The 24,772-nt window shown below is 42.8% G+C and overlaps 1 protein-coding gene across 2 annotated transcripts in view; it reads left to right on the forward strand.

Annotated features, from left to right (window-relative positions):
* The window catches only part of SOX13 (SRY-box transcription factor 13), a 63,501-nt gene extending 39,388 nt beyond the window's left edge, over positions 1–24,113 (forward strand). Inside the window, exons 2-14 of one of the 2 annotated variants that reach the window (XM_054981936.1) lie at positions 1,783–1,990; positions 3,735–3,840; positions 5,106–5,192; positions 6,526–6,698; positions 8,691–8,759; positions 10,773–10,887; positions 11,296–11,378; positions 11,467–11,626; positions 12,378–12,487; positions 13,521–13,617; positions 14,494–14,637; positions 19,754–19,970; positions 20,549–24,113. In XM_054981936.1, coding sequence (XP_054837911.1) covers positions 1,784–1,990; positions 3,735–3,840; positions 5,106–5,192; positions 6,526–6,698; positions 8,691–8,759; positions 10,773–10,887; positions 11,296–11,378; positions 11,467–11,626; positions 12,378–12,487; positions 13,521–13,617; positions 14,494–14,637; positions 19,754–19,970; positions 20,549–20,828 — 1,848 coding nt within the window. In that variant the 5' untranslated portion in view covers position 1,783 and the 3' untranslated portion in view covers positions 20,829–24,113. The remainder of the gene's footprint in view (positions 1–1,782; positions 1,991–3,734; positions 3,841–5,105; positions 5,193–6,525; positions 6,699–8,690; positions 8,760–10,772; positions 10,888–11,295; positions 11,379–11,466; positions 11,627–12,377; positions 12,488–13,520; positions 13,618–14,493; positions 14,638–19,753; positions 19,971–20,548) is intronic. The other variant, XM_054981937.1, reaches the window with a different exon arrangement.
* Positions 24,114–24,772: the final 659 nt, after the last annotated feature.

Consider the following 24,772-nt stretch of genomic DNA (forward strand, 5'->3'; position numbering starts at 1 on the left):
CACTGGCTCAAATAGAGACCAAAGACTTTCTCCTTGGGCCAGTTGTCATGCCAGCAGCAGAGAGACTTCTGCTTTGTTGCCATCAGATGGGAGGGCACTTGCGACGTAATGCAGTTGGCATGTTCTGTTGGGGTGAGGGTTAGTTGCTGTCACTTATCAGCATTCCTCCCCAACACATGGATGGCTTTTGTCTCCAGAAGACAAATCTATTTGGTCTCTGGTGGGCTGTGGCACAGAGAGGATGGTGCCATGGTTGAAAATGGAATGGCGTAGGTTTCTGACTGGAATGGCTGTAGGAGCCAAATAGCAAGCGGCAAAGGAAACCCAATAACCTGAAAAGCACAATGATTTGTTCAGAGAAGGGCAGGGAACCAAGATAAAAAAGCCCTGCTAAGATCAGAAACTCTGGCGTGCACAGTACCCCATTGTTCAGCTGTCACACTTCCCTTTACTTTATTGCTTTTGTCCAACACCCTATTGTTCCACTTCCTTTTGTCCCCTATTCAGTGCGCTGGCTTTTCATTACCCAGCCAGCCTTGTTGTTTTCATTTCTTTTGTCTGAAGTTCCTGAGAGGAAGGTTTTATTTTCAGCAGTTTGATTAATTCACAGCTTGAGACAGGCTTTGTTTGTTATGTAATTACTGCCCTGCGCTTTTCCAGAGCTCCGAGTGGCAGTGATGGTGGCGTTTGGCCAGTTGCAGTGACTGTTTTTATCCCAAACACTTTGTACTCTTGCTCCTACAGTTCTATCTCAGCAGAACCAAAAAATTGCTGTGCGATTCTGATGCAGTTGCCCTAGTCCTTGGTGGACTAGTCCCAAGGTGTGTTACCTCCAGTGGCACAGTTCACCAGTGATATTTTTCCTATTTGGGTAGCATCTCCCAGAGGAAAAAGCACGCACAGCATAAGATAGAGATGCCAGCACACGCAAAGAATGCTCGTCTGTCTCTTGTACCTGATTCAGTCATTTTCCTGGCCATTTCTCTGTATGCTTTGGATTTTTATATGCCAGTCAATGTGATACCCTTTGGTGGTTGCATTTCAAGAGGACCTAGCTGGTGCAAAATGCTGCCCTGTATCTCTGAGTTGGTGGCTTATACCTCTTCAACCAATTCTGCTGCAGTTGTCTCAGTGCTGGTTAATTTCCAGGCCTAAATCCTTTATTTATTGATTACATCTCACCTTTTTCTGTCATGGGACTCAGGACAATGTACTGAGGGTTCCCAGTGGGTTTTCTTCCATGGTGGCACTGACAAGGTCTCCCTAGCTTCAGCAGTGTTGCAGCATCAGGCACCTTCTTACCGTACCGTACATAGTGCATAAAATCTCCTCTTACAATCACCTCAGGTCACCACCCATAGACATTTGGGGAAAAGATCTATTCCTTATTTTCTGTTGGAGGAATTATATTAGTGGTGGGAAGGCACATGGACTTACCATAATGTTCATAGAATGAAGTCTCTGAGAAGGTGCACAGGAATGCTTCCCTTTTAACTCCCAAGAACATGAATTAAAAGCACATTTTAAATTAACTAGGGGAAGGCTAATATGATTTTTAAATGCTGGTTTTACTTTGGTGATGGGTGTTGTTGTTTTTTAGATCTATAATTTTGTTGTAGCTTCATTTCTTTTTAATGTTGATAAGGTGGAAATTAGTTTTAAATAAATTATAAAGTGGGGATTTATTGGAAAGCAGAAATTACTCTTTAGGTCAATGTGACTGGCCTACCTTTTTTATCATGTCAACCAACCTCCATTCTCCCTCCCATGCTCCCTTTGCAGGATGTCCATGAGGAGCCCTGCCTCTCCTCAGCTGGAGCTCAATGGAGCTGGGAACATGGTGAACTGCACTGTTAAAATAGAAGAGAAGAACGAGAACTGCTACCTGTCCACACAGGAAGAGGCAATTAGCACTACGCCTGGTTCTGAAAAGCCACGCAGATCACCACTGCCACCGAGTGAAGGCATAGATCCTCAGACCCTCCCACAGGTGAGGCAAAGTCCCCTGGGTCCCTTTCTGGCACTTGGACAGGCATCTTCACTTTTTCTGTCTTTAAAGGTCTTTAAATTTGTTTATTTATTTTGCAGCTTGACCCTGGCCCTTTATATAGCCCCCCTGAGGCTTCAGTGTTCCACACAGATGTGTCTATAAATATGGGTCTTAGATTTGTCTTAGTAAAAAAGTGTTACTGCGTTACAAAATAACCTGGCTGCTATGTTTTTAGTATATTAAGTCCTATGTCAAGAAAAGTTAAAAGGGTTGGAAAAAAATAATTTGGGAATTGTTATGTAAACAAATGAGCCCAGTAGATGAGCACATGCTTGGCATGGATAAGGACAGAGATTCAGTTTCTGGCACTTTAAGGATTATAAGTAGCAGGCTTGGCAAATAGATCAAGTTGAGTAGCTGTGTTAGTCTGTCTAGCAGTAGAAAAGAGCAAGAATCCAGTAGCACCTATAAGACTAACAAAATTTGTGGTGGGGTATGAGCTTTCGTGAGTCACAGCTTAGTTCTTCAGATACAGCTGGAGTCCATCTGTTCTTATATCTTGGAGAGTGGAATGATTTCAGATACCGAATGACAATAGCAGGTAAATGACAATAGCTGGTGAATGACAATAGCAGATGTGATTGGATTAGGTGGGATATGCGGAGGGGTAGTAGTCTGCTGAATTGCAACGGATAATGAAGCTCAAACCAATGCATTCACCTGGACTGAACTGAAACCTAGGCTTCCTGTCTCATTACCAATGCTGATTTCTCCACACTCACTACCACTCTGCATACCCCACCTTATCCAATCATGCCTGCTGTTATCATTTACCTGTTATTGTCATTCAGCATCTGAAATCACTCCACTCTCCAAGATATAAGGACAGATGGACTCACATTTTAGCTGTATCTGAAGAACTGAGCTATGACTCAGAGCCAAGCTACAAGAGACGAATTACACGAGGAGGAGCACATGAAGAGAGTCGCAGTGTTAGCCAGGAAGATGAGTTTTAAAAGAGATCGGAAGGCTTTGTTAATTTCCCCTCTCTACAGAGTCAGGGAGATAGCTGCTCAGAGGGTTTGTTAATTTTCTCTCTGCCTCTTGAAGGCTCTGTCAGTTTCATCTCTTCTCTAAGAGGCAAAGAGGAAATAAGCAATCCCTCTGAGCAGAGAGATCCCTGGGGAAATTGACAAAGCCTTCAGATCTCTTTTAAAACTCAGCTTCCTAGCTAACATTGCGACTCCCTTCAGGTGCTCCTCCTCATGTAATTCGTCTCTTGTAGCTTAGCTCTCTCAAAGGCTTGGTAAATGTCTCTGTTTGAAACTCTAGAGAGCCACTGCTAATCAGAGTAGGCAGTATGGGGAAAGGTCTGTATTATTTCCTACATATGTTGCCATAATTCGGTGTATCCCTTTTAAAAAAAACAAACAAACAATAACCAAGTAACTTTCTCATAACCTATTAATATGATTTCTTCCCTCATAGTTTAAGGGCTGGCTTGCATCTCATTACAGCAGTTTTACTTGTTGGGAAAAGTTTTATTTTGAGGTGAAAAGTGAAACTTTTTTCATTCATTTCCTTAGCGCTTAAATGATTCTGTGAATAGATCAACCACTGAGTCCCTAGAAGATGCCAGAAAGGTTCAACATAAAAAACAGACTTTGAGATCAAAGTATATGTTGTCATTCTTAATATGTTTCTGAAAACTTTTGATAATTGATAACAGCTCTCCATCTTTCAGGAATCTGGATCTCCAGCAGACAGGGTATTAGATTCCAGGAACCCTGCATTTGAGCCAATAATCAGCAATCGGGAAAAATTGGATTTCAATAAGAACCTGAAAGAAGGTAGGAAGGACTTTTGTTATAGGCCTGCCCTATCTCACCCCAGCCTTCCTCCTTTCAGTTCTTTTCTTGCCAGAGCCACTGTCTGTGGAAGAAGTTATGCTTTGCATTTCCAGCCCCCAAAATTCAGTTCCTGATATCTCAAGTTAAAGGTTCTCAATATGCAAGGCTGGGAAAGATCCTGCTTTAGGTTCCTTGGAATGCTGTTGCAAATGTGGATGCTTTCCACATGGGGAACAAGCTTGTATAATTTCCCCATTGCTCCTGCAGTTGCTGTTAAAGCGAAGCAGCAACTGGGCTTCTACATGGCAGATTTCCCAATAATTTTCCTCCCCAGCTCCCTGGCAGTGGACATCATCCCCATCTCCAGTGCTTTTCCATTTTTTTTTAAAATTGACAATTCAGTATTTATTATATCATTATAATGATATAACAACCTGTGTATCAGGTTCTTTGAATTATCAGCTTTCTTTAAAAAAATAAGTTCCTTTTCATTGCAGGGTTATGCCTTTCCCTGTATATCTCTGCAGAGACTTACAAAGAAAAATATCCCCTGGTGACGTGGAGAGGAAATGGTCTCTGTGGGGACAAGACTGGGAAAATCCCACTCACACAGTAGCCATCCCAAAACTTTGCAGCAATGGAGGTTTGGGAAGTATTGGAGAAAAGCTGGGGAAACCCTAGGATGCACAAATGCACCATGATGCTGTGGAGAATCAAGGGAAAAAATATTTCCCAGCGTTATCAAACCTGGGGCAAATAACCTATGTGGAGAGGGCCTGGGCTTGACAGACCACTGGTCTAAGTATGCATGAGGCAGATGTTCATATATTCTTATACTCCGGTCTTATTGGACTGGATTCAAAGCTGCTCTAGATTAATATGGTTGTGCTGACAAATCTCCACATGTGCAATTATTTTAGAATGTTCATACTGAATCAAAACAGGCAGTCCATTTAGTAAAGCGTCATGTCTTTAAAAGTGAAAAATGTTGGCACTTCTATAGGAGATATGCAGGAGAATTTATCAAGTGACCTGTTGTGTGTTCATTCTCTGCTTTTGGCAATCAAATGCTTAGGAATACCTTGAGAATTAAGTTATTAATTACCATGACCATTTTGGCCACTGTGAGATTTATCCTTGGTTTTTCTCCTTCTCTAATATTTGTGCTGTACCATTTTATTGATGTAGTATTTAATATTATTATTTTTACTCTCTCTTTCCAAATTTCAAACCTACCTGCACATGCCATCATAACATCGCAACAGTAATGCCAACCATTGAGAAGTTACTGTCAAGTGACTGGAAAGAGAGGCTTCTGGGGAAAAGTCCTGGGGAGTCCAAAGAAGTGAAAGGTAAGCTGTTTGTATAATAGTTTGCCTGAGACTGCTCAAGGGCCAGTCCAGGCCATGCATAAATAGTGGATCTGATTTGGTACATCAGATAGCTTCTCTCTTCCCTACTCCATTTAAGTAAATAAGAAGTCCTAATAAATATGCATGTCATCAGAGTCCAGTTAGTTTAGTCTTATTACTAAAGGTGCAAAAGCAGTGAAATATAAAATGTAGCATTTCATTATTTACCACTATATCTTGTGAGTTTGTGGTTTAGTATTTAATAAGCACCAGCCCTTCTAGCACTAGCTAGTTATGATTCATAGACTGGGTCATATGGGATTCTACTAGGAATCCCCAAATATAAACAAGAAGAAAAAAATTGAGGGAAAAAGACCCAACTCTAAATATATAAAGTAACCTAATGGTTGAGAAAAATAAACCAAAATGAACAAAATACAAAAGTCATTGCAGAAAGTGAAAAACTAATTCAAAAATAGAATAATAAAATTGGCAAATTATTTTTTATTTATTTATGTTATTTAAAGTCCATGTTTCTCCTTGAGACTCAAGGCAGATTACACTGTGTGAGCTATACTGTCAGTTTCAGGACATATCAATAAACAATGTAATAGGATATATTAATGCAAATTTGCAAAGATTTAGAACCAGCAGAAATCCAGAACAGAGTTGAAGAAATGCTGAAGTATAAGCAATTCTCAAACTGACATGATAAACAACATAGAACTACCCAGTAGGATCATACTTAAAGCAACAGATAGTACGTAGTAGTAAAGTCTGTGGTCCCCATCTCTTTACTGATGCATCTGTTTGAAACCACTTTCTTACAGTACAGTCCTCCTATATGAGTAAAGAGCCCTCTTGAATAATTCAGTTTTACATCATCTGTGGAAAGCCAGGAGAGTGGAAGCTTTCCTGATCTCTTCAGGTAGACCGTTCATATGGTGGATGCCACCACAGAGAATGCATGTATGTGAGGCAGCTGTTGTTTTTGCCTATGTGCACGGCAGCACCCACAGAAGGCCCCTTTCAGATGACCGAAGCTGCTGTGATGTAACATAGGGAGAGAGGCAGTCCCGTATATATCTGCTAGACCAAGGCCATAAAACAATTACAACAATGGCTATATGTATAGCACCCAAGTATGGCACCTTCCCCTTGTGTAGTACAAATAATGAACAGGATAATAACAATGCACATAAGGATGTCATACAAAACACTTTTAAATGGCCAGACCAAACTCTTTAATCTTTTTAAACTAAACAATCAATTAACCATTGCAGCCCTAGATTTTACCAACTGTCTCTGCTGCTTGGTCTCTTGCTTGCCTTAGGAACCCAAGAAAGCCTGGCAGAGAAGGAACTGCAGCTGTTGGTCATGATTAACCAGCTGTCCACCCTGCGGGACCAGCTGCTGACAGCCCATTCGGAGCAGAAGAACATGGCAGCTATGCTTTTTGAGAAGCAGCAGCAACAGATGGAGCTGGCCAGGCAGCAGCAGGAACAGGTAGGCAGCAGGGCCCGACTTTGAGATTGCCTTTCTCTCCCCAAGCCTTTGGAATATCTCTTTGGAAGGTGACTGGGATACTAGGTTAGAACTTTGGACGTTTTATGTGGTCGTGGAAAGGGTTTAGCAGAAGAGACAGAGCAAAGACAACCAATTTAAACATTGAATTTCTATTTATTCTGTGGTAAATTTGATTAAGTGCTATCCTAATGACCTTAAGCACTGACTGCATTACTACAAAGCCAAATCAGTATTTAGCATGGGAAACACTGACCAACATAAAATAAATAAGATGACATGTACCAATGTGTTACGGAGTTGCAGGGATATGTAGAACTAGGGTTCCAATTGATAGCCTAAATCAGGCTCTAAAAATACAGGCTAGAGTTCAGTTTGGTTAGTTACTATAAATACAGATCTTGACGTTTCCACATGTTTAGGATCAACTTACATTTTCTCACTAACACCATGAAAAAGTGTTTATTTTCCAGATATAAATAAATATACCACCCACCCATCCCAGACACACATGCAGACATTAAACTACGTACTGATGGTCTATATGAATTCCATAAATGAATCTCTATTAATTATAATGGTTTGTGCAAATATAGCCACATTAAGTTATTTGGGGAATCTCTTCATGCCTGCAGAGATCTCTGTGAGCTACATGGCAGTGTTCTGAAATTTTGACATCCTCATAAAAAAAAATCGGGTTCTAGTTCTCATGAGATGAGAATATGAAGAGAACTTATGCACAAATATGAAATAAGGGGAAAGGATCCAAATGCATAGCTCTGCTCCCTATATGATTTAGGTTCCATAAATCTAACTTTTTTAAAAAGATCACTTTTTCATTTTTAAGTTGAACACTTCATAATAGCTATGTAGAAGAATAAGGGCAAGTGTATGGTGACAGCTGCCATATTTCCGGAAATGTTAAGCAAACTATTGCTAATTGTGCGTATACAAGTTAACTGCTGCCTCTTGTTTATTGTATGCTCAGCATAGCGATCAGCACTGAATATGCTGTCTGCACCTGAATCAGACTTTAGAATTCATTATCTTAATAAGAACAAGACAACAAAATGCCAAGTTTCCAGAGGAATGGCTATGCTAAGTTGGTAGTGGCAAAAAATAAAAAAAGACAAAGAAGCCTGTGACATCTTAAAGACAATCTAGTTTATTACAGCATAAGTCTTTTAAAACAAGAGCAAAAGTTAGCTTCAACAAATGTGATTATGTAGAAAGTGCTAAGAAATCTGAAGAAAAGAATAGCAAACATCCTTAATTTAAAACAGATGTCAGAAATTAAGACATTAGAATTAGGTACTAGAGTCCTGAACAAGATGGCACTCTTAGCATTTTGCAGCCCCATTTCTGATGCAACACTGTGCTGCATGGCATTCTTATTTTTTATGACAATTTTTATTTATTTACTTTTTTATAGTCCACCCTTTCACTGAGACTCAAGGCAGATAACATAAGTCAAAGCAGTCAATAGGATGAGATACCCAAAAAGCAATGTAATAAGGAAAGGATTACAACTGAAACAAAACCTAAAGCATGTAGGTATTATATGTTAAAACAGCGCAGAAAAGGTATCACATAAGTAGAAAACAGTGGAGTGAGAGCAGGATAACGTGCACGATACACAGTGGTAGAATCCATGGTCCAGTGCTCTTTGTAAAACACCATTGTGTTATAATAGAGCCTTGTTACTTTTATAAAAATGCTTTCCTGAACAATTCTGTTTACATACCAGATTTATTTGCATGTGTGCTCAAAGGCCTCTTACTACACATATTTGGGACCAGACTACATGTGACGAGAGATACTCTTGTGCTAAATAAACAAACGTGGCTTCTGCTTTGCTTTGCTGCTAACCAGATGACCTTCTCTTAGAGAGGAGCCATTTTGCTTGGAGGACCCTCCACTGGAGAGACAGCTCTGTGGCTAAGAGTCTTTCTTCATCCCCTTTCCTTCTTGCAGATTGCCAAGCAACAGCAGCAGCTTATCCAGCAGCAACACAAAATCAACCTGTTGCAGCAGCAGATTCAGGTAAAAGGGAATTATTTTCCCGCTGGGCTTAGCTCAAAGCATTAGCAAGGAAGATTGGCTCAATTAAAAGTTAGTTTGAAAATCCAGAGACAGGAGTTTGATGAAGTGCTTTGCCTCTGATTCCCTTGGGGATCGGGGTAGTTGTGCCACAGGAAGATTAGAAAAATTAAAATGGTAGTTTTAGATATGTGGTTGCATGTTACTTAAAAATTATGCATTCAGTGTGGCAACATGGGAATCTTTCCCCAGCCCAAACACAGAAAGGATTGACAAATAGTTAGTCCTTTGAGTCTCTCTGTGTGGGAGGGTGCATGTTGGTTCTTAGCAGAGCAGTTTACCTGTTTAATTTGAATAATGAACGAGCCTTTGACCTGCCAGGTAGTTACGTAATCTCCAAGTGTTTGGTGTCCTATTTCTTAGAGGACAGAGGACAAGACTGAACAATAACAGGTCTGTGGCCTTTAAAGGGGACTAGACAAGACTAGTATAGTCCCCTAGACAAGACTAGTATAGTTCTATCAACATGGTGGTTGAATGAAACCTCCATGTTCAGAATCTGTGTATCTCTGAACGTAAGTTGATGAGGACATCACCTGGCTAGCACCTGCTTGTCCACTGTGGCAAACAGGATGTTGGGATAGATGGACCTTTACTGTCATCCAGCAGGGTGAAGAAAATTTCATTGAAATCACTGGGACAACCTCCCAGTTGGATTTATGATTTTAGGACTGGGGTGCCTTACACACTGAGCTGTAGGATACCATGAAGGCACAAGCCTTATAAAAAATGAAGGAAGTTTCAATCAGCAAAGCAGTTAAGAATGATATGTTTAGGATATGTCCATCTATGAATTTTAAACTGATATGACATTAATTTAACCGTGTGGGCTTTTCTCAAAGAGTTTTAAGAGTTGCGATGTTGTAAAGATGTTCAGAATTCTTTGTAAGAGTTTGTAGTCCCTTCAGAGAACCACAGTCACTGGGTTTCCTTAGTTAGGAGCTATGGTGATTAAGCTGGGATCAAGTTGTTAATTGGATGATTTTGCTCCTTCCTCACTATAGCCCAGAGACCTATGTAGCTATTTTTCCACTCAGGTCCTGTAACTTTGGGAATCAACTTACCCAGGATAAGAAGAGAAAGTGGGAAAGATCTTTGCATGAGCAGATCTCAGGATCCAACCAGTTGTGTAGAGATACCCCTAATTTGTACATATGAAGAGCAGCCTATATTCCCCAGAGACTGCTTTGATCAGGAGATAAACAACTACTGGTGATTCCTGGTCCCAAGGAGATTTGTCTTGCCTTAACCAGACACCTACCTGGTGGAACCCTCTATCTGTGGAGTCCCGGCCTCAAAAAGATCTGCTATCATTTTGCCAAGCCTGTAAGACGGAGATGTTCCACCAGGCTTATGGGTGTTGAGGCAGACAAATCGTCCAACCGGCCCCTCCCAGTGGGGATGGGATTTGTGCCCAAACCTATACTGATTGAATTTTAGCTGCACTGGCCTGTGGGCTTGAGGTGCTGAGATGTAGGGTGCAATACGAGCTGCCTTTTATGTTTAATGCTGTACTTTTATGATCGTTAGCAATGTTTTTAATTGTTCTTATGTATTTATGTTGTAAATCTGCTCTGAGCTCGCTTGCGGGGAGAGTGGACTATAAATTAAATAAATAAATAAAACATATTTGTGTTCAGTTCCATGTCCCTAGGTAAAATTAAATGTACTTCAAGCACACACATTTTCTGATCATGAGTGTCCCCTTTCCTTCCCATTGCAGCGTAAACAATGCTTGGCCCTCCATGTTCAAAAGGTTGGAAAAGTACATGAACTAATGATCTAATGCTTTGATAGTGCACTAATGGGGTGAAAAGTAGGATGGTCATTAGATCCCTCCGCAATACTCTCCAGCTGGTTGCTGATGGGCCTGTCTGGATAGCTTGAACTGAGGTAATGTTGTATTTGGCTGTCTGTCTATCCCCCCACTTCCTTCTTTTCTTGTCTTCTCTTCAGCAGGTCAACATGCCCTATGTAATGATTCCAGCTTTTCCTCCCAGCCACCAGCCTATTCCGGTCACCCCTGATACTCAAATGGCACTTCCTATTCAGCCAATCCCTTGTAAACCAGGTATGAAGAGGCCAATTGTCCATGGGATTGCACGATTCCATGTCATCAGATATATTGTTCTTGTAGGCTTCAATCCAAGGAGGCCAATAGCACTTTAGTTTAATGGAACTATGAACAGCTACATGTTTATTGAAAGGAACACTAGCATTTGCTCAGGTAAACATATATAAAGTGCAAAGGGGGCATGACTGTTCCTGAATATTCAGGGAATTCATTGGGGAAATGTGATTGGTGCAAAACAAATTAATTTTGCATGCATGTTAGAGTTGCATATTTCTGAGAATGCAATCTGGGTTTCCTAGTTTTTAATGCAGAAATTTTGAGACTTGCTTCAGAGAGACAGATCTCTGGGTCCTTGCTTGGTTCTGTTTGTAATCTCCAGCGCTTCTGTTTCTGTGCCATCTGCAGTGGAGTACCCCATGCAGCTGCTGCACAGCCCACCTCCTTCAGCATTGAAGAGACCTGCCAGCTCAGGCCACTTGCAGATCCAGGTACAGTCCCTCAGTTGCCTTGCTTGTTGGCTCCCAACCCCAATGGCATTACATTTCTACTTGTGCTCCTAACCCCTTCCTTTTTCAGGAATCCTCCCAGCCGCTGAACCTAACAGCTAAGCCCAAAGGCTCTGAGCTCCCCAGTGCCTCCTGCTCACCTAATTTAAAGATCAGCAACTGTCAGTCTCTCACTCCCGGCCATGGAGTTTCTCGGGAGCTGCAGACCAGTCCTCCCAGCCTGCCTTTGGGTAAGCACATGGAGATTTCCCATGCTCTGTGCCCTCAGCCGTTCCTCATGTAGACGACTAACAGCTGCAAGTTCATTGCAAAATATCATTTGATTCTCTTGGTTGTGGGAAAAGAATTTCACTCCCTTCTGCATTTAGGAAGGGCTCAAATAGGACACCCTTAATGGTTCTGTATGGGATCATTTTCTTGAATTCATATTGTTGTACTGGAGATGCAGTCCTACCTGTGTATAGAAATGTTGGTTCTGGATTTAAAATACCATGGGAAAGCTGCTATTTTTGTTCTATAGGCACATGTTCAAGACCACTAAATGTTAATTAGTTGTTTAACTCAAAATCCTTTAAAAAGGCATCCTTATGTTCAAAATGAGGATTTTAGTCTGTGTTCGGATTGTAAGTACAGAACCATGAGGTATTAATATGTCCAGATAAATTGATGTAGAGACTGTGATCCAATGTATGTTCCTTCAGAGGGGAGCTTGCGTTGCAGCTTCAAGATAACTGCAGTCCCATGATAACTGAACCTTTCTTTTTTGATGAGTAACAGAAAATCTCCTGATGACTCTAAAGAAGGATTAACTGGGTACTTTCTAAAAACCAGACACTGGGTTACTAAAGCTGAGGAGTTCCTGTGTGGAGAATAATTTTCTTCTTCAAGTAACTTCCTTAGATCTTAGGGACTTTTTGCATGGGCGGGCATTTGCCATTGGTACTTGACTACATGATACCAGTTTTATTTTTTAATGTTCAGGGTTTCTCGGAGAGGGAGATGCTATAACCAAAGCAATCCAAGATGCTCGGCAGCTTCTACACAACCAAAGCAGAGCAATAGATGGCCCTCCAAATCACCCCTATAGGAAGGTGAGTGCCACAGTTGGGCCAGAAACCCCTTTAGGTTTCTGAGCAATTCTAAAGTGGAATCTATTAAAATAGTTCTGTCATCTGAAAAGAAAGATACAGCCTTTTCTAAATCAGGGGTCTCCAGCCTTTTAAAACCTGTAGGAACCTTTGGAATTCTGACACAACCACAGAATATCTGCCAAATGAGGCAGAGGCAACCACAAAATGTTAGGGAGTGAGATTATGTATAACTCTAATAGTATAACCATCAACATTTCAGGAAGAAGCTCTGTTTAACAGGATGCCATTTATTTAAAATTAACATATTGTTTTAAAAAGTTTTTTATTTTGCATGCACACAGCTTACCTTCAATCACAGAGTGAAGATGTTTGTGCTTGTGGTGGCAGCTAATGCCAAATTGATGTTCTTTAAAAAAAAAAAGTCTGTGCAGCCCGTTAGTTCTCCAGTAGCCACTCAGAAGCTCTGCTGAACAAAACCCCCATCTGCCCCTGCCCATTTTCTAAAAGCACTTGGTGGATGCCAAGAAGCAGGCACTATGGACACCATGTTGGGGACCTGTTCCAAATTATCTTATATGATAAAATTCTTGTCTTGTTTTGGAATTCAGTAAAGCAGTTCCAGAAGTCCTTGTAGGAAGATTCCATTTCTTAAGGAAATGAGAGAAATGCCAACCTAGATTGCTTGTTGGTGTCTTCCTTATACTTTTAGTGGGACTTCCCTAGGAAAATTTTGATATTCCTCTGAACTCATTGAGTATGGAACCTTCTTGCCCTGCACATTGTAATGCATGCTGCTTCCTGTTTGATCCTGGGCTATCTAATTGGCATCTTTGGGGCTGGACTGCATTGCATTGGGGATTCATTACTGGAAGGTTAGATGGAGCCATTCTCTTCTGACCTCGCCTAATGTAAGGTATTAGATATGACATAAATCTTATTAAATACTTCTCTGGAAGGTTTCATGGCTACTCTGTTCTTCAGTCATTCTTGCCCTTGTTAACTTATTGTAACCCACCTTGCTGTATGCTTTCAGGACCATATCAGCTTGGATTCTTCTCCAGCAAAAGAACAAATGGAAGAGTCTTCTTTGCAGAGACTGGATGAGTCCATGTTAACCTGTGATGGGGATGGTAATGACAGTTTCTCCTTGACTCCGTAGCTCAATAAGAGAAAAAAGGGCAAAACCTTTTGCACCATATCCATTCAGTTTGGATAAATGGATGCTTCTTTGCAGACATGTCAAGTGCTTATGACTGGTACCACAAATTCTCAGCTGATAGGTGAAATCAACATTGTCTTGTTCCTTGTTTTTTATGTTTTCAGAAAACCCAAGAAGTTGTTATCATGTGTACTGAAATGATCTCTGGGTCTTTTTATCAACTGGTCCATAAGTTCTCAAGCAGTGGGAAAGGGCAAGGGGCACAGAATGTTAACAAAAACAGAATGTTAACAAAATATCCAGTATTCCAGCTTTCCTTTAACATTGAATGTTCTCTCCTCATGTAAATGTAATTACTGATTTTGCACACGTTGGATAATGCACTTTCAATGCACTTTATCAATCGTTTGAGGTGGATTTTTTGTTCCGCGCACAAAAAAATCCGTTCCAAATGATCTGTAAAGAGGACTGGAAGTGCATTATCCAACGTCTGCGGAATCACTCTGTCTGGTTCAGCATTTCACAGTACTATTAGGAGACACTATTATGATATCTGTACACCCAGCTATGAGAGTACAATGGACATACTTTTTGTCTCATGATAACACTGCAGTATGTGAGAAGCTACACCTGTGCTGAATGCTACAACAGCAAGAACAGCAGTAGCGAAGATGCCTTTGACAAAGGAAAGATGGAGACAGTCATAAAGAGCACATGAGCAGGGCATTGCATAGATAAGAGGACTTGGAGCACAGTAAAGGTCTGAGGGAATATAAGAGCTGTTGTCCTGCTATTCAGCTGCATTTTATAAGCGCTCTTCTCTTCACTGGTGATCCTCCCCTGACAGGCTCACGGCACTTCCCTGAATCCAGGAACAACAACCACATCAAGCGTCCCATGAATGCCTTCATGGTGTGGGCCAAGGATGAGAGACGCAAGATCTTGCAGGCCTTCCCAGATATGCACAACTCGAGCATCAGCAAGATTTTAGGTAAGCAGGTGCCCAGAGATTTCCTTCAGTGTTGTTCCCAAATAGCTTTTGGTATTTCTGTCTGGCCCGTGCACCTTCAGGCAAGGAATTACTGTTAATCATGTGCAGATTACAAGCAGGCTGTGTGCTGGGATAAAAGCACAAAAGCAGATCCTTCCCTCTTCCTGGTGACCATCTGTCCCAACTGACGGGTTCTTTAGAGCTGACACCTGAACACACAAACCGATGTAAAAGTTGATTTAGAAAAGGCTGACCCCTTCCTTTAAAAAAAGGAAGGCCCAAAAAAGAAGATAATGATAAATCCACATGAAGAGAGGAAGTGAAGGCAAGCGCTTCTGCAGGAGCTGTAGATACAGCTGTGGTTGTGGGCCTCTTCTTAAGATAGCAGCATGAGGCTCAACACCAGCCTAGAGAAGAACCGCTTAACATTTTTGACCCCAGGCACAACTTGTGACGTTAGGCACATTATCTGCCCAGTGGATTGCAACATGACTTGGTAGCCAGGCTCTTTGTTTGGACCAGTAGTGAGCAGCAAGTTTCTTCAGCATCTTACTGCTCAGAGACTTTGCTTGCTTCTGGAGGAAGAAGGAAATAAGGACTCGTGCCAGGGAGCGCTGCTGAGGGTGGATCAGTTGCTGAGGACTGGTGGAAAGTAGTCTTTGGACTATGACAATCCAAGGAACCAGCGGCTGAACAGGAAACTCTAGGAGGGAACACTTCCTATTCCAAGCACCGTCCAAGTCTAAATATGCCCAGTATATGAGCTTCAAAAGCCAGTTTGGCAAGTAGCAGCTGATCCTAGCCATCAAGAATAGATCCAGTGAGGTGCCAGTCAGGTTTACTGGGTGCTAATCGGGTGTGAGTCTGCAGAAGGTAGAATCTGCCTACGCCCATTTTTATCAAATGGCATGATTATCTGCAGAACCTTTAGTGACTTGGCAAAAAGGAGCTTGTTCATTATCAAACCAGCCACAGTGATAAGGCAGCGAAATATCTAGCAGATAAAGGATGTAGGGATTTGATGAAACGGTATGGGAGGATTGCTTCTATCTAAAAGAGAATTGATGTGAGATGAACTAGTGGGGAATGATGACAGGCAACTTTCTTTTATCTCTCTAGAATCTATATCTGAATCGCTGTGGCAGGCACTAAGCCATCTATACAGTTCTCTCTCGACCTGTTCAGATGACATATGCCCATTGATTTCAATGCACACAGAAGGGGAGCAGAAAGGAGTGTGTGGGCCCTTCCCTCCACCTGTATGCAATTGCTGAAATGTGAGCACAGCATCCAAGGGGGTGCAAACTCTGCATGCATTGCCTCTGTCCCTATGATAAGGGAACACAGTGTTCCTGACCACAGGGAAAGGAAGCCTATGCACATACATTTCGTAATCACACAAAACGTGTGCTCATGTTCCAGCAATTGTGTGCAAGGAGGGGCCAGGGTGCCCATTCCCCGCTCCCTCTCTATGCACAGTGAAATCAAGGCTTGTATATTGTTTGAAGCTTCTGAAAAAATCCCTAAGACCAACCTAAAATGTTTCTGATGCTGGCAATGCTGCATTGGACTCACCTGAGCAGCACATGCTTAAACCAAAATCATATATGAAAATCCAGGGACTGATAACTCATGTGCTAAACATGTGTTTAATGGGGGGGGGGAACCCAACTGAACTCAAGTTTTACATGTGACCGACTCACCTTCAAAATGGTTTGTGCAGTGGAAATGAGCTTGCCAGCATAGGCTTGGAGGAAGGAGAGGCTTCCTACTCTGCTTTCTACCCAGGGCACTTTTGCTGATACAAAAGAGCTGTGTGAGGTAGGCTGTTCTCCTGTGCAGACACATTAAAAAGTGGTCAGAGAAACAGCTGTCCCCCACTGCTCTCGGGTCTGCAAAAGCACACAGGGACTGACAAAGCCTCTCCTTCCTCCTGGTGCTTGCTCATGCGCTCATCCCTCCCCCCGCCCCCCAACCATTTTGAAAGTGAGTAAATTTGAAGTTTGGTTGGCGTTTTCCTCCATTAAGCGTGTATTTCATGTTCAAGTAATCGGGCCGCCAGAATCCACTCAGAGAACAGCAGAGCCAATGCCCTCTCAACAGGCCAAGGGTGGGGTTTAAAATTCCAAGCCACGCCCACTTGGGAGTCAGCGCCATTAAAATCAGCAGCACTTATTTACCACTGTATGTAGTAGGGATAGAGCCCCAAGTTAACTGATTGTCATTACTAAGGCATCCTGTAGAAATATTATCTCAGAATATCATACCAGGTGCTTCATCTACAGTTTGAGAACTACTACTTTCAGTCAATTTGCACATTTCAAGATGGGCAAGTTAAATAGTTTCGTGTCTTGATTACCCCAACTCAATAGTATAGAATACTGTAGTCTTTTACAGCTGATGCTTTTCTCTTATTTCCACCCACTGTCATAGACGACAACAATTTAAAACGCGATAGCAGCCAATCCATTTTATTGTTTCAGCCAAAAGTCTGGAACAGCCATTTTTGTGCAAAAAAACAAGTTCCATCATCTGCAAAAAGTATCTATTACTGAGGCATACAAAATGCTTGTTGATAATAAAGTGGATTTAGCCTAAAAATGATCATCCAAAGGCACTGTCCAAATCTCGATCTCTTATAAAGCATTGCCATGACAACACACAACATAGCATTGGGTTTTTGCAGTGGCTGCAGCAACCCGAGCCACTTTATGAGTTATTGCCTCCAGCGAATGGTCATTATCCCTGTTAGCAAGTCTGTTAGGCACAGGGGCTAGAAAGCCCTTTCTGAGGCTTGCTTATAAAGGACAAAACAATGAATAATCTGACAGAGTGTCTGTTTTCATTTGTACCGTGGATTGCAAATTGTGGGGCAGCCCAGGCACTCTGACTTTCAGTAGCCGTATTTTTCATGGTTCCAAAGCCAAGGGCGTTGTTGTTGTTGTTGTAGTTGTTGTTATCACCAGCACCACCACTGCACATCATGGTGCTGGTCAGAATAGTATAAGCAAAAAATTCCTGAAGCTAGCTTTGTTCAAGAGAAATCCTACTCAGGTTTGTTCAATGGAGCTTACTCCCAGGTAAGTATTCTTAGGATGGCACTGTTAGTCTGATGCAATAAAAATCAACAAAAAACGATAGACTCTTGCCCAAAGGAGCATTGCTATCTAAATTTTAACAGTGCAGGAGTTGACAAAGGAAGGATAATAAAAGGAGAAATGTCCTCCTGCCCCAATGAAGTGACTGTGAGCTCTGTTAAATAATCTTTCCAGCAGGGAAAGCATTTCATAGATGTAAACCATGGAGCAAAAGTTGGCGTGAGACTAAATACCTTGTAATCTTTTATTGAATCTACTCTAAATTGGAGATACAGTGGACAAAGAACCCAATTATGTTAAGCATACATTTGCAGAGCAAAATAGAGCCATGAGTCTCCTGGGGGAAGTATACTTTGAAGACTGTTCTCTAAGTTTATTTTAGGAGGTCATATTATATTTTGTAACCTGAAGTAAAACTCCGTAAGTAAGTAGAAGATTGTGAAGTCTGTTTCCTAATGTACACTTCTATTTTAACCCAGAAGAAAATGCAAAAACTTACTTTGTCGATCTCTGGCTTTGGGTACTTTCGTTTTGTACACCAGTTAGATGTTGATAAATTTTGCAGTTGTAATGTGGATTTCATGTTCTGCTAATGTTGATCAAAAATAACCCTTCCCAGAATTGTCTTTCTTTTTTATCAAATATGCTCACATGCACATTTCTTACAGTGTGGCCTAAAGCTGAGTGGTTGCTTCATCATAGCTAGTGTTGCCTGTGGCAAGTTATTTAAAGAAACTGGTGTGGTTTTTGAAGCGCTTGTTCATTTTGCTGGGAGTGAACACACAATGCTTTCACAACTGGGGGTTGTGGGTTACTCTTAGCATATTTAATTTAAGTTCATGTTTCATTGCTGAAATAACGTGGGACTCCCTCTTTCAAGGACTGTGGTGTTAGGCTCAGGTCTGGTGTTTATAGCAACCCATGTTGACCATGAGTGTTGAAGGGCCTTGTGATGGTTGTGTAACCATTGCAAGTTCTGCATGAACCAGTGGGATTGATTCATGTTTTTGAGCTTCATCAGCCAAGGTAATCTTAGAGCACTTCTCTCTCTGCTTCCTTCCTGTATCTACTGCTGGGCTGCCGGGCGGAACCATCCCTATCTCTCCAGCCTGCATTCTTTGCACCCTCCCTGGTGAGAACGACGGTAAAGGTCACCCAGCCCAGGGAATGCAACTTGTTGCACAGCAGGGCAGCCTATTTTAGCCATTGCACCTGCTCACTATACCTTGTGCTTGGAAGAATTCAAAGAGCAGTGTAGGAAGGGGACAGAAAAGGTCAGCAAGAGGGAGGGATCCTAATTAGCGTTAGGTGGGTAGCCAGCTGACCGTGGCCTTGGATCCCCCAGTTAATGTGGAAGGACAAAGGGAAGGTCCTATGGCCTGTCATATTTCTGTGTCTCCCCACTAGTGTTTCAGTCTTGTAGATTCCTTACCACCTATCAGTCAAACTGAATGCAGTATTTGAAGCATGCAGTTCATTGCTGTAATAAAATATCGTAACACAAATGACCTATTTAGACTTAATTTGCTATTAGTCTCAAATAAAACTTTCCTGCCAGACAGTTCATATGCTCATTTATAAATTTGCATTCACATCTGTGTTATTTAAACAGGTACAGATTGTACATTGTACATCTGGAAAATTCTATGGTCCTTGTTCCTAGCTGAAGTCGTTAGACATAGAAGTTTGGAAAGTAAATTAAAAACAACAACAACAAGACATTTTGACGCTTGGACCCATCCGGTCTGCTATTTGCCTAATCCAGCCCTGCAAACTTGTGATCCACTGAGCTGATTACAGCTTGCTGCATTTTAAACATGTGGCCAGGTGCTTCTCAGTCCCCTTTTTTGAAGTTCCAGGAAGTCAGCAAAAGAGGTCCTTGGAGTTCTTGGTACATGGCTGGTGTCTGAATTTGGCTCGGTGGGTTGCACCTCATTGGTGCAAGATCGACGAATACTGTGTTGCCAGTGATTCAAGTGTTTATTCAACTTTTTCTCATCTTTTTGTGCTCTTTGTAGGCTCCCGGTGGAAATCAATGTCAAACCAGGAGAAGCAGCCGTATTATGAGGAGCAGGCACGACTCAGCCGGCAGCACTTGGAAAAGTACCCCAATTACAAATACAAGCCCCGCCCCAAGCGCACCTGCATTGTGGAAGGGAAGCGGCTCCGTGTTGGCGAGTACAAGGCCCTGATGAGGAACCGACGCCAGGACGCCAGGCAGGGCTACCTGATTGCGTGAGGCTCCCTGTCCCTTTCTCCCATTTGCTCCCAAGCATGGCAGTGGAGCCAGTAGCTCCATGTTGCTGAAATGGAGGAAAGCGTGATATGGTATGGCATTGCTGAGGCCCATGACTTCAGTCCAAAATTGAGTTCTTAAACAATTTCATCTTGATGGCAAAGACAGAAATGTGTAATGCTGACCCAGGCGAACAGTTAAACCAGGAGAATTGACTTCAGGCATCTCCATAGCCTCACTGGCTTTGAAGGGAGCACACGTGTGATTAAATGCCTTACTAGATCACATTGGAATAATTGGCACTATAGAGGAGACAAGCAGCCCTGAAAGCCTTCCTGAATGTCAACAGGACTTCTAGCAATGCTTGGTTTGGGGGTCCTGGCAGGCAGCTAATCTATTCCCCTTCTCTCCAGTGGAGGACAGCATTTCACAAAACACGTTGGCCCATTGGCCTATCCTATTTCCATGTGGGGAGGTAGTGCATGCTTCAGAGGGCTAACTATAAATGGCAGGGAGGGTGGCTTGGAAGGAACAGATGAGGGGGCAATCCTCCTGATGTTACTATGTTGTTTTCTAGGCCCCAAGGCACTCAAGTGCCACCTTCATCCTCAGATCTCATGTACCAGCGTTCAGTTGGGATGCAGCTGGCCTCACCACTGATGGATCACTACTTGCCCCGCGGCATGGAGCCAAACATGCCCGTCATAGTCAACACACGCAGCCTGAAGCCAGAAGAAGGGGATGGGGCTGAAGACAGTCATTCGGTGCCTGATGGGGAGATGTACCACTACAGTGAAGATGAGGATTCAGAGGGCGAGGACAAGAGCGATGGCGAGTTGGTGGTTCTCACAGACTAAGCCAGTGGCATTTGAGGGGAAGACATCAGCCTTTGTCTTCTTTCAAGCATTAAAAAATTAGCTTGATTGGCAGGAGGCTTGCGGGGGGTGGTCATTAAGGTTCTCTGACTCGGAGAAGGGAGGGGACACTTCATGAATTCCTGGGAAGGGCAGCCACCAAACCTGGAGGCTTGACTCAAGCCTTTATACAGATGGCCTTGGATCCAACAGGTCTATTTCTGTGGCTGGGCAGAGTCCTGTGCTCAAGATGAAAGCACAGAGCTGTCCCAAAACCTTGGAGTAAAATGTGGAAACAAATCCATTTGTGACTCACGAGGGAGTGTGATTTGGAATGGAGACCAGTAGAGCCAGAGACTACTGTCTCTGAAGCAACCTTCCGGTCTTCAGGGTGGTTTGATGTCAGCCTTTTCTGCTTCCAGGAGTGGAAGAGGGTCTGGCTAAAGTCCATGACTTCTGATCTCTCTCTCTCTCCCCCCCCCACCCTTTCCCCAAATATTTGGTACCCAGCCAGCTGAAGAGAGCCCTCACCTGTTGGCAGCCTGGCCAGCTGCATCACTCTACAGTAGTCACACAGTCACCACCATTCAGCTGACTTCTCTGGGGCTTTTCAGCCGGCTGTAACCAAACGTCTGGGTGGAACACTTGTTCACTGTTCATTCCGGATGTCGGCCAGTTCTGCCTCTCTCTCCCCCCCCACTTCACTTTGTCCTGTGTTTGTTTCTTTCTACTCCCACTGGCCCTGCCAGTAAATTCCCATGGAGCCATTTTTAGCTCTGGACTTCAATGAATAACAGCAGAGGTCTCCGAGGGGCCCTCTATACCCTTGGCAGCCCAAGCCCAGTTTGTAAATTAAGCCACTACCCATTTCCATCCTGCACTTGTTTGCTTGCCAGTTCTCAGTGTATGAAGTAAGAGGGGGCACCCAGCAGCAGCAAGCTGGCTTAGAGCCTTAAGGGACCTCTAGAGGAGAAGTTGAGCGCTCACTTGCATCCAGCGTGCTTACTGTGTAGTTCTCATTATGCCACACTGGTTATGTGAATGGGTGGTGCGTCTCAATGATCTTTGAAAACTCATGCCTCCCTCCCTCCCTCCCTCCCTCCCCGAGCCCAAGACTTATTAGCTGTTGCTTGTGTAAGTTCCTTGAGTGCTTACCATATGCAGATTCTCCTGCATTGGATGGATAATGCACTGTGATGGTTCAGCTTGTGTCCCTCCACAATCTCAATCATGCCTACCCTTGCAGTCACTCCCTTTGTGATCTGCTTGAAACAGCCAGCACTTTGTGTCAGTAGTTTGAATCAGCTGAATTGTTGACCAGTCATTGGAGGGTGCTTATTAACCACACGTGAAAAGAGGGGTGAGGTCTGGGAGAGGGTCACAGCTTTTAAAAAGTACAAGGACATTATAAAATGTGTGCGTGTTTGCATTTGACACTGTCCCTTCCTGTACTTGGGTTGATCCAATGGAGCATTTCTGCAGATGGAAGGATTTCTGTCCCTGGAGCATGGCTTGCTTGCCTCCCCACACCCACTGTGCTCTGAAATGCTGTCCTTGGTGACCCTCTGTTCTCCAGGAGCAGCATCTGAAGGGCCTTTGGGGCTACAGCAGCAGGGGAAGGTGAGAAAGTCATGTTCTGTGGATGGAAGTCCTTCCATGTGCAGAAATGCTCTGTTGGATTTAAGCCTCCGCCTCTAGTACATTTCATAACACGTAGGTGGTCCTCTAAACCTTCTACATATAAATTGTCCTGTGACAATATCCTAGTGAAATGCTCATAAGCATGCTGAAAGCTTGCAGTGTGGAAAGTTTGCACTCTCTGCTGGCAGAAGGTGGAATTACATCAAGCGGACTGAAATGGTAGGAATTACATCAAAATGACTGAAATGGCAGAAGAATGGGTTTATCGCCTCCTTTCTTGTAGGTAGACTCATTCTCAGTTGGAAAGAGGGACAGAGAGCCTAATGCAACATGGAGAAGGATTTTTTTGAATCTCCCCCCTTTAAAATTCAGACAATTCCTGTGGTACTGTGAGCACGCACTGCATTGTTTATTGGCAGCTGCACTGTTCTGGCATGGAACAAGTGAGAGCGAAAGAATAAGATGGGGGAAGGGTTTCTAGTCCAAAATACCCCCCCCCCCCATTCTCAGTATTAATTTGAAAGATGATTATTTTAAGAAAAGCTTTCCAGCTCATTTGAGAGCCGTTGCAAAAGCATCCCGAACGCTCTTTGGACAAAACTAAAGAAAAACTCATCCATTTATTTCCATATGATCCATTCCTGGGACCAAAATTTCATAGTTCTCCATTTAAAAAAACAAGCTGCTGGTTGCAAGGAGCAGTATGGAGAGCCCCCCCCCCCTCCCAGCAAAACATCCATCCTTGCATCTGACAAAGTTGATGCATGCTAAAAATGGAATCTGTTAAGACTTTGAAAGTGACAGGGCGTTCCTCTGTTGTCTTTGCTACAGCAGACTAACCCCGATGCTTCCATATTTTGACTTCTTTGCCATCTTGTTACCTCTTCCAGCTGCTTCAACACCCGCTGACTGTTTAGATGTTTCTTTTTACCTCTCCAGTTAATTTATCCTTCCCCAACTTTCATTTATGTTGCACAAGACAAGATGCTGGGAGTTCCACAGTTGTTTTTCCTTTTGAATAACTGTTGTGCAGGGCTGTAGTTCAGGTGAGGAGTGAGGCCCTCCCTCTGCTGTACTTCCTGCTCAAAGTGGGGCTGCAGATTGTCCCATTAGGCAGATATTTGCCCCAGTGCAATGAACGGCAGCCTCAATCCATTGTCCGGGGTTGAGGAAATAGCATGGGGAAAGCTTGATCTGTGTCACAGCTCTGATCTGAATGAGGGTCCTATGATCAGCTCCTTTTTAAAAAGTCCCAATGAAAACTCCACACGTAGAACTCCCAGCATCTTGTCTACCTGGCCCCCAAGACAACTACTTTGGAGCAAAGGCAGCAGAGGGCAGGCAATACCAAAGGGGTTGTTGGTACATACTTAAGGGGAAGACCATTTCTTGCATAGGCAGACGCTCCACAAGGAAGGGTCACTGTTGCCTCTTCTTTTTTTTTTACAGACTTGTTTGTCCTTACTGCCTCCTGCCAGTATGCTCTGTCAGCTGGCTGCTGTTCTTTTTAAAATGTCTGTACATATAGATAGAGCTTTATTTTGTTAATAAGACTAGTAACTTAATCTGTATATTTCAACATACTTGTTTATAATGCGTTTTCCTTTTTTTTTCTTGGTACAATAAAGATGATGTTTTTGGAGCGGAGATCTGTGCTCTTCTTCGTTCTGTGAGACTCATTTGAAACCCCCCCTCCTACCTTTTAGCTGTATTTCTTCTGTAGTTGAAGCCTAGGGATTTGTCCTGACTATTCTTTTCAGTTCTGGAAGTATACTGGACCAGTAATGTAGCCATATTTTATCAGAAAACATTGGAGCTGACTAGGAAGTTCTTGGGTGAAAGTCTGAACTATTTTTACGTATCTTTGTTTTGTTTGGGCTATAGGTTTGTGTATATGCCCCTCGTCTCCTTAATAACTTTGCACTAGTATTCTTAATGCATGCTCAGAATTTCAGTGATTCAGGGCTCTTAATTTATAAGACCTATCATTTTACAAAGCAGGAATAAACAAGCCCACACCCCAATATTTGAATGAAAAATCTTTTATAGGGACTTGAATTAGAATGGGGCTGCTTCTTGTTCTATACACCGATTAACCACAGTAACCATAAAGAGAACGGGGGCGGGGGGGGCACTGGTTCTTCACAGGGCCAACTGCATTTGATGCAAGTGATCGGTGACCAGGACTTTGTATGTGTGTTCTTGTTCTAAAAGCAGCCATGGACAAGGGGGTGGAGGCTTAAATCAAGATCTGAATAGGAGTTACTTTGCATTGCACTCCCCCTTGTTACAAATTCCTCTCCTCT

The sequence above is a fragment of the Eublepharis macularius genome, chromosome 5 (genome assembly GCF_028583425.1).
Source record: "Eublepharis macularius isolate TG4126 chromosome 5, MPM_Emac_v1.0, whole genome shotgun sequence".
Classification (NCBI taxonomy): Eukaryota; Metazoa; Chordata; class Lepidosauria; order Squamata; family Eublepharidae; genus Eublepharis; species Eublepharis macularius.